Genomic DNA, 8,932 nt, shown 5'->3' with positions numbered 1-8,932 from the left:
CGCCGGGGCCGGGGGCCGGGCTCCTGGGTCCCCAGCTCTCCCGCCCCGGTCCTTGCAGTCAGCCCCGGGCGTCCTCCGGGCCCGGCTGTCCGCCTTCTCCAGAGCAGACCGAGCCCGGAGGGGCGTCGAATTACGCCGGGCTGCGGAGCACAAAGGACTGGGTGGGCCGCTGGGGATGCTGCGGGTGGCCCGGGGTTGTGAGCGGCCGCAGGTGTGTGCCCCTGAGGGCAGCAGCCTTCGTTTCCGGTAGAGCCCCCTCTTCTGGCTTTGCAGCCTCTTTCCGCCTGTCTAGGCATTGTTTTCTTAGACCCCTGAAGAGTTGGACCTTTCAGAACGATCCCACCCTCTTCTTTTCACCCCTGAGTTAGACGCGGGGACTGAGTAGGTCACTAGGGTGGGAGGGACAGCCCTGTTGCGGGGCAGCATAGGGGATGGGTGGAGGCCCAGCTGAGGATCCGGGATGCTCAAGCTCAGAAGGATTGGCCTTAAAAATCATTCAGCACCCACCTTCCATTCTAATTGCACAGTCGAGGGACTGAGCTTTCGGAGACCCAGCTCCCTAGAATGGACTTGTTCAGGATCGTGTAAGTTAAGAAAGAGCCAGGGCCAGGATTCAGATCTCCTGGCTCCTCACCAGTGGCTGCTCAGAGTGGGGCCCACAGGGTGGACCTGCCCAACTCACTGATGAGTCTTTAACACTGTGCCTCTAAGGTAGCACCTCCTCATGACACCTCAGTGAAGGGGGAAGGTGGTGGTATTAGTCCCTATTCACAGCTGAGGATAAGCCTCTGCAGTGAGGTAGCAGAGGAGGGTTTTTGTGGTGAAGAGTGCCACAGGTCTTAGACCTTGGGCAGATTTCTTCACCGGTCTGCATTTGTTTATCTGTAAAATGGGCACCATTAAGAATATCCAGGATGGCAGGTGGAGGAAGGGTGTGATTGAGCAAAGTGCAGACTCACAGGAAGCTCTCATCCAGCCCGAGACTCTGCCTCCTCATCTTTCTTTCCTCAGGAGACCCTGCCTGGCTCCAGAGCATTCCCGGGCTGCTGGGAAGTGATGTTAGAAAGCAGGGAAAGGGTTTGTTAGAGCTTTAAGAGTGTACCTTGGGGGTCATCACCTTGGCCTCCTCACTGTAAAGATGAGAAAACTAAGGCCCAGGAAGGGAAGGGAAGGGACTTTGCCAAGATCACACAGTTGGGGTGGAGCAGGGTGTGACGCAGGCTTCCAGATTCCAAGTCTGCTTTCCTCGCCTGCTCTTGTCCTCCGCCCAGGCTGCCTGGAGTGGGGCTAGCCAGGGCCCACTGTAATCCCTGACCTTCTTCCTTCTTCCAGGTGTTAACTGTCTTGCCTACGATGAAGCCATCATGGCTCAGCAGGACCGAATTCAGCAAGAGGTGAGGGGCTGTGGCCAGCGGCCCTACTTTGGGGATGCATAGGGTGGACCTGAGCCCCCTCCTGTCCAGGCTGAGCTGGGTACTAGATACCTTTATGGGGGGCGGTGGTCACTGTGCCAGTGGGCTCAGCAGCTCTCATTTAGGTGTTGTGGCTGATAGGTGGGGTCACTCCGTTCACCCGTCAGAACATGATGGATTTCCTGCCCTCTGCAGATCGCTGTGCAGAACCCTCTGGTCTCGGAGCGGCTGGAGCTCTCTGTCCTATACAAAGAGTATGCTGAGGATGACAACATCTATCAACAGAAGATCAAGGTGGGAGCCTGGCTGAGGGGGCAGGGAGAGCTCTCGGGTAGGGACCGGGCGGGAGCGTGCCTGCTTTAGACCTGTTCCTCGCTGGGTCTGGCCTCAGAGAGGGTAGGATGTTGGGGGAGCCCTCTGGTTCATAAGCATGCAGACTCTGGAAGCAAAAAGACCTCGATTCAAATCCTGACTGCCACACAGCAGCTGTGTTCTCAGCTGCTCCTTCGATGTCTCTGAGCGTGGGGTCTCTGAGTTGTGGGGTCTTCATCTGTGAAATCAGGATGATGAAAGCATCTGCCTACAGGGTGGTTGTGAGGTTGAGGGAGATGATGCCTGTGGGGCCTGGTGCAGGCTGCGGGGAGCTGACGCTTTCAGTGCTCGCAGTGGGGCCGAGAGGGCTGGGGCCGGCTGCGGGACGAGGGTGGCAGCGGGGACACAGTCCTGCATCCTGCTTCCGGGATGTGTGGAGAGGTAGGCAGCAGTGGGGAAAAGGGGCCTACAGACCTTTGTGCAAGGCCCTGCTGCATCACTTACCAACAGGTAAGTCCTTTAACCACTCACTTCTCTTTGAGCTGGGAGTTTGAAACGCGGCAGTATGTGTAAACTGTCTAATCGGCACAGCCTAAGGGTTTAGTATTTTTTATTTTTAAATTTTATTTACTTATTTATTTATTTTGGGCTGCGTTGGATCTTCGTTGCTGCGCACAGGCTTTCTCTAGTTGTGGCGAGTGGGGGCTACTCTTTGTTGCGGTGCGTGGGCTTCTCATTGCGGCGGCTTCTCTTTTGCGGAGTGTGGGCTCTAGGCAGGCGGGCTTCAGTAGTTGTGGCATGCGGGCTCAGTAGTTGTGGCTCGCGGGCTCTAGAGCACAGGCTCAGTAGTTGTGGCGCACGGGCTTAGTTGCTCCGTGGCATGTGGGATCTTCCTGGACCAGGGCTGGAACCCGTGTCCCCTGCATTGGCAGGCGGGTTCTTAACCACTGCACCACCAGGGATGTCCCAGGTTTAGTAAATATTACTCCTTCCCACTCTCCCCCAAAGATCAGAGATGCTTAGAACCTTCCACCTGAACGGAGGGACCTTTGGGGTTAGCCATTTCAGGGGCCAGTAAGGCAACCCAGGTGATTGAAGGTGGCCGGGTCAGCCAGTAGCAGGCAGTAGAAGCTCATGGGGCAGATGGGAGTGTCCATGCCTGTCACTCCATCGGTGCTTCCAAGACAAGCCAGAGGTTATTTTGTTGTAAAATCTCCAGGCTCCTAATAGTTGGCAGCTTGTTCAGATTTAAAATGTGGGGGCCAAACAGTGCACACAGATCCGCTCTGTGTGGCCTGTGGTCTCCTCTGACTCCTTGCTCAGGGTGTTTATGGTTTACCCAAGAGGCCTGTAGAGAGAGGAAAGCACGGGCTCTGGGGCCCAGTAGACCTGGGTCTGAGTCCTGGCTTCACGCCTTCTGTGTGATCTTGGGGAGCACCCTGGGAGGAGGAGGAGGAGGGTACTAGCCCGCCGCAAAGGGCCTGGCAAAGAGTAAGTGCTCAGGATGATTCTGGTCGCTGTTCTGGTAGCGGCAGTGATCTGGGCTCTTTGTACACATTTTGCCCCGTTCATTTAACATTTCTGAGCACATACTGTGGGCCAGGCACTGTTTTAGGTGCTGGAGATAGAGTGATGACTACAGCTGTCAACTCCCGCCCTCAAGGTGATGGTTCATAGTGGAAAAACAGCCATTAAATGAGAGGTAACCCTAATGTATGTCAGAGGTGGTCGGTGCTGTGGAGAAAAGTGAAGCGGGACGAGGAGATCAGGAGTGGGAGGGTTTGTGGTTTTATTTGTTTTATTTTATTTTTTATAAACTTATTTATGTATTTATTTGTTGCTGTGTTGGGTCTTTGTTGCTGTGCGCAAGCTTTCTCTAGTTGCTGTAAGTGGGGGCTATTCTTTGTTGCAGTACGTTTGCTTCTCATTGTGGTGGCTTCTCGTTGCAGAGCATGGGCTCTAGGCACGTGGGCTTCAGTAGTTGTGGGCTTGGGCTCAGTAGTTGTGGCTCACAGGCAGGCTTAGTTGCTCCGCGGCATGTGGGAGCTTCCCGGACCAGGGCTCGAACCCACGTCGCCTGCATTGGCAGGCGGATTCTTAAGCGCTGCGCCACCAGGGAAGCCCCCGGGTTTGTGGTTTTAAATATGGGGGTGTGTGAGTAATGAACCGAGAGGCAAGGGAGCAAGCTGGTGCGGCCGGCTGGGCACGGGTGGGGGCCAGTGTGGCTGGAGCAGAGCGGGTAGGAGACGTGGGGGACGGAGCCGGGAAAGGACTCGGGGGGAGCTGAGTATTCAATGGGTTTCTCTGGTCGATGGTGGCCTGGGTGGGGATAGACTGAGCAGTGAGGTGGAGGCAGGGAGACCTGTGCGGAGGCTTGTGTAATAAAACTGGCTGGAGATGGAGGGACGGCCAGGGTGGCTGAGTGGCCCAGGTGAGTAGCCGTTGGATGCGGGCACAGCCGAAAGGGTCTGCTGCTGGTTTGGATGGGGTGTGAGGGTGGAGTCGGCAGTGGCTGGGAGGTTTTGGCTCCGCAGCTGAAAGGTGGAGGGCGGGCAGTTGAGGGGAGGCCAGGAGGAGGTCAGGAGCTGCCTGCTGGCTGGGTCGGTCTGAGGCGGTGGAGGCAAGGCAGTTGGGTGTGAGTCAAAGTTGGAGTTGAGGGCCAAGAAGCGGGCGGGTGAAGAGTTACGTTTGAATCCCATGAGCCGTGAGGTCAGGAGAGCTGACGCTGAAGCTGCCCCAGGCCTGAGCAGGTTGTGCTGTTCACATGGCAGGGGCTGTGGATGGCCTGTGGCGTGGTTGTCTTCTGGCAGGTGACACGTGGGCTCTTGAGGAAGGGTGCGCTGTGGTTTGGTGGCCCCGTGACCACCACAGGTTAGATGAGGAGGGGCAGCGGTGAGGTTGGAGGACATGGAGAGGGTGGGCCCGGTAGCACGTGAAGGGAGGACGCAAGTGGGGCGGGTGCATCACCGGCTGGTCTGGGGAGGAGTGGGTTTGACCTTAGGGCTTAGGAGGCCATCCGTGACCTTCACTAGAGTAAAAGCCTGCTGGGATGGAGTTCACAGCAGAAGAGAAATGGAGACAGTGGGCACAGATGGCTTCACTAGAAGCCCTACAGGAAAGCAGAGAAATTGGGTGGTAGCTGGAAAGGAATTCACGGGAAGCAGAGCGTTTTTTTCGAAGGGAGAACTGGTCTTGGGTTTATATGCCGATGGGTCTAAACGTGTCGGGAGAGAGAAATTGATGATGCAGGAGGAGAATCCAAGAGAGGGGCGGCTCTGGTGGCCGCCTCAGACCCTCCGAGGATAGAGAGAGAGGCCGTGGGTGGGTGTGCTGCGGGGGCCGAGGGGCCTCAGTCGGAGAGGAAGCAGGGTCATCGGGAAGGTGACTGGGGGGGGGGGGTTCAGGAGAACGGAGAAGGTATGAGATAGGAGAAGGGGAGGGGCGCAGGCCGGGGGAGTGAGACCTGCTTGCCAGACAGCACTGAGGGCCAGATGCACACACACCCCGCTCGTAGGGGAGGTTCAGCAGGCGGAAGAAGTTCCATTGAGCTGAGGCGGAAACTGCAAAAGAGCAAACCAGGACCTGTGAGCGGGCGGGTGGAGACTAGACAGGGGGTGAGGGAGCCGTTTCCGACCCTGGGGCTGTGTGGTAGGGGCCTCAGGTGTGGCGCTGTGCCCCATACCCTAACTTGCTTGCCCTGGAGCTCTCAGGGTTTGAAAGACTGTTCACTGGAAAAGCTGTGTCGGTCAGGGACCCATCCTCTTGCCTGTTTTTATGAAACAGCAGCCCTTCGGGCCCAGCAGCGTGGCATACCCATTGGCCGGTGACCACTTCGGTGACCCATGCACCCAGTGTGTCCATAACTCAGTTTCCTGGGGCTCTGGGGGCTCCTGGCAGTGGGTCGCTAAGTGAGCCCCCACCCCAGAGTCAGCAGCCAAGGCTGCCGGGTGGCTACTTGGAGCTCAGTTGCCACCCGCTCTGGTGTGACCTTTCTTGGGGGGGTTTCCTTGGCCGCCATGGTTCTGGCCTGATGTTGACGGGCGCGGGGTGGGCTGGGGGCTGCCTCTCCGCAGGACCTCCACAAAAAGTACTCATACATCCGCAAGACCAGGCCTGACGGAAACTGCTTCTATCGAGCTTTCGGATTCTCCCACTTGGAGGCGCTGCTGGATGACAGGAAGGAATTGCAGCGGTGAGGAGGGTGGCCACTTGGGCACAATGGAAGCAGGTAGGGGAGGGTTCCGTGAAGGGCTTGTGGGCCCCCTCCTCCCTCTTGATGACTGGGAGGTGTGCTTCCACCTGAGGCCCAGTGACGGGCTGGGCCTCTGCTTGGGGCTTCCGTCAGTGGCCAGTCCCCCACCCCTGGGCTGGTCTCTCTGGGCCCCTGCTCTGCTGGCCTAGGAGCTCATGCCAGCCTCTTTTTCCCTTCCATCCACAGGTTCAAGGCCGTGTCCGCCAAGAGCAAAGAGGACCTGGTGTCCCAGGGCTTCACTGAGTTCACAATTGAGGATTTCCATAACACGGTGAGCCCAGCCACCCGGTCACCCGGTCAGCCGGAGTGGAGGGGGGTGGCCTGGCTGTGGCAGGGTTGACCCATCTCCTCCCTCATCTTGCCCTCTGTCCCCCTCGGGTGGCAGTTCATGGACTTGATCGAGCAGGTGGAGAAGCAGACCTCAGTGGCCGACCTGCTGGCCTCCTTCAACGACCAGAGCACCTCGGACTACCTGGTGGTCTACCTGCGGCTGCTCACCTCGGGCTACCTGCAGCGTGAGAGCAAGTTCTTTGAGCACTTCATCGAGGGTGGCCGGACCGTCAAGGAGTTCTGCCAGCAGGTGCTGCCCCCCTCCCCACTCCTCAGACTTGGGCTCTTCTTTTCTCTCGTGCCTCGGGTGGGGGGGATGGGGGAGGGGCGCCGAGACGCGGGCTGAGCCACCCCTGTGCCGCAGGAGGTGGAGCCCATGTGCAAGGAGAGCGACCACATCCACATCATCGCTCTGGCCCAGGCGCTCAGCGTCTCCATCCAGGTGGAGTACATGGACCGCGGCGAGGGCGGCACCACCAACCCCCACATCTTCCCTGAGGGCTCCGAGCCCAAGGTCTACCTTCTCTACCGGCCTGGACACTACGATATCCTCTACAAATAGGGCCGGCCCCGGCCTGCCGCTGCCCTGCCTGCCCTCCCCTCTGCCAGGCGCTAGACATGTACAGAGGTTTTTTTGTGGTTGTAAATGGTCATATTTCACTCCCCCACCCCCTTCCCTGTCATACGACCTTCCGTGTTTTATTAAAGGGGACGCTGGTGGTGAGCCACGTGTGTGCGTGTCCCTGCTCTGCTGCTGCCCACCTGGCTGCTCTGTGTCTGGCTGCCCCCCTTCCCCTCAGGTGGGTTCCTCTCAGCCTTCCACCTGTCCACCCCCAATCTTCCCTGCCAGGAGCAGTTTTGAGGGGGCTAGGCCTCTTGGGGATCCCTCCTGCTTATTGGGGTTCTGCTTCCTTCCCTTGAGGCCTCTGCCCCTTCCCTCTTTAGCTGGCCAGGGGCTTCCATGGGGATGTGGAAGTTCCTCAGAGACTTGCCCAGGGACCCAGGACCACCAAAGCTTCAAGCTCCTCCCTCATAGGCCCCGCCTCCACCCTGCTGTCCTGGCCAGGGCCTGGGTTGCCTGCCCTCCATCAGGGGTCTGCATGGTGGAGGAGTCCCGGGTGGAGGGGGCCGGCGTGATGGTGGGGCCTGGCTCAGGGCAGGTGGAGGAGCGGGGGCACCCCAGAGCACCCCAGGTGGTGCCAACCAGGTGGGGGAGGGGCAGTCCTCAAGCCTGTGCTTGGTCCTCCATGCCCAGGCCTAGTGGGGCTCGCCAGGCCACCATTCTCTTCCCACCCCTCCCCTCGGCCTGCTGCCTGTGCCTGCTTTGCACCCCCACTGCTTGGGCCGCGGTGTCTGCATCGCCTTCCTTTTTGCCTTCACCTCTTCTCTTCCCCCCGGCACATGTGGGGTCTTGGCCCCCAGGCTGTGAGCTCCTTGGGGGCAGGCCCTCAATAAATGTGAAGTGCTGCTGCCCACCTCTGCCGTCCAGCCAGTGCCTCCACCTGCCTAGCTCACCAAGAGCTCTCGCCAGCCCCTTTAAGCCAAAGCACCTGTCCACACCTGGGCTGCTTCCCTCACCCGCCCCCAGCCAGGGCTGGGACAGTAGGAGCTGCAACAGTAGTGGTCTTTATTAGAGAGGCTGCTGAGGGGGCAGGGGGCGGAGGGAAAGAATAGGGTGGCCAAGCCAGGCCCTGCTGCAGGCTTCCGCGACTTCTTAGAGCTGGGAGCGCGGTCCGGTAGGCCCAGACGAGTCTGTGGGCAAAGCCAGTAGGTCAGAGCATGTGGGCTGTAGGCCTCCCCTAGCTTCCCAGGCTTGCCTCCCTGGCTTCCCTGCGTGGGGGTGAGTGGAGCGCGGGGTGAGTGGAGCGCGGGGTGAGCGGGTGTGTTAGTGGGCACGAGGTTAGTGGGCAGCCACACGGAGGGCCAGGCCCTGCTTACCAGTCCTGGTCAGGGTAGGCGGCGGGCTGCCATCACGCTGGAAGGCAGAGGACGGTGAGAGCCCGCCCGGGGTGGATGGGGGCGGGGCGGGGGCTGGCCGGGGCGCGCACCACGGGGTACGTACCGACGGGGAAGTAGTGGGGGAAGCGTTGCCGGTAGATGTTTTCGTCCTTCTCCAGGAACACGCATATGATGAGCCGGTCCACCTGCGCCAGGGCCTGTTCAGCCTGGGCGGAAACCACCCACACCCCGGCTCCCCGGTCTTAACACCGCCCCGCCCCAGCAGGTTTGCACCTGCCTCGCCCTTCGGGCGCTCTTCGACCTGAGTCTAGAGCTCAGGCTGCAGAAGGGGCTCATGGTGTGGTGTGCTATTGCCTTCTCGCACTACCCTGCGCCCTGGTTGCCGGGGAGGAAACAGCCCCGAGGAAAGGAGAGGGGACGCAGAGAGCAGTGGCAAGGCCTGAACCCCATGCGCCCGGCACTCTGTACGTGGGTGGTGGGGCTGGTCAGCGGGGCCGGGGTGCGCCCCGCCACCCACCCCCGTCTGGTCCTCTTGGCTGGGCCCAGGCCTCACCTTGTCCTTGTGCTGCTCCAGCCACTCGCGCAACGTGGTCAGCACTACCTCGGCCGCCGCCTCGTTGGGGTAGCCTGCGGACCGGGCCCGGTGGGGCGGGAGTGAGTCCCAAGC

The 8,932-nt window shown here is 59.9% G+C and overlaps 2 protein-coding genes across 2 annotated transcripts in view; one reads left to right on the top strand and one right to left on the bottom strand.

Annotated features, from left to right (window-relative positions):
* OTUB1 (OTU deubiquitinase, ubiquitin aldehyde binding 1) overlaps window positions 1-7,781 on the top strand; it is an 8,081-nt gene extending 300 nt beyond the window's left edge. The window contains exons 2-7 of the mRNA XM_024749020.1: window positions 1,333-1,394; window positions 1,608-1,706; window positions 5,798-5,916; window positions 6,163-6,247; window positions 6,362-6,556; window positions 6,671-7,781. Of these exons, the coding sequence (XP_024604788.1) occupies window positions 1,333-1,394; window positions 1,608-1,706; window positions 5,798-5,916; window positions 6,163-6,247; window positions 6,362-6,556; window positions 6,671-6,868 (758 nt within the window). The 3' untranslated portion in view covers window positions 6,869-7,781. The remainder of the gene's footprint in view (window positions 1-1,332; window positions 1,395-1,607; window positions 1,707-5,797; window positions 5,917-6,162; window positions 6,248-6,361; window positions 6,557-6,670) is intronic.
* A 131-nt stretch (window positions 7,782-7,912) lies between these two features.
* The window catches only part of MACROD1 (mono-ADP ribosylhydrolase 1), a 151,292-nt gene continuing 150,272 nt past the window's right edge, over window positions 7,913-8,932 (bottom strand). Inside the window, exons 10-12 of the mRNA XM_024748517.1 lie at window positions 8,819-8,922; window positions 8,369-8,450; window positions 7,913-8,058 (exon numbers count right to left, since the gene is read on the bottom strand). Coding sequence (XP_024604285.1) covers window positions 8,021-8,058; window positions 8,369-8,450; window positions 8,819-8,922 — 224 coding nt within the window. The 3' untranslated portion in view covers window positions 7,913-8,020. The remainder of the gene's footprint in view (window positions 8,059-8,368; window positions 8,451-8,818; window positions 8,923-8,932) is intronic.

This window comes from Neophocaena asiaeorientalis, unplaced genomic scaffold (genome assembly GCF_003031525.2).
Source record: "Neophocaena asiaeorientalis asiaeorientalis breed wild unplaced genomic scaffold, Neophocaena_asiaeorientalis_V1.1 scaffold43, whole genome shotgun sequence".
NCBI lineage: Eukaryota > Metazoa > Chordata > Mammalia > Artiodactyla > Phocoenidae > Neophocaena > Neophocaena asiaeorientalis.
This window is presented reverse-complemented; position numbering and strand designations above follow the sequence as displayed.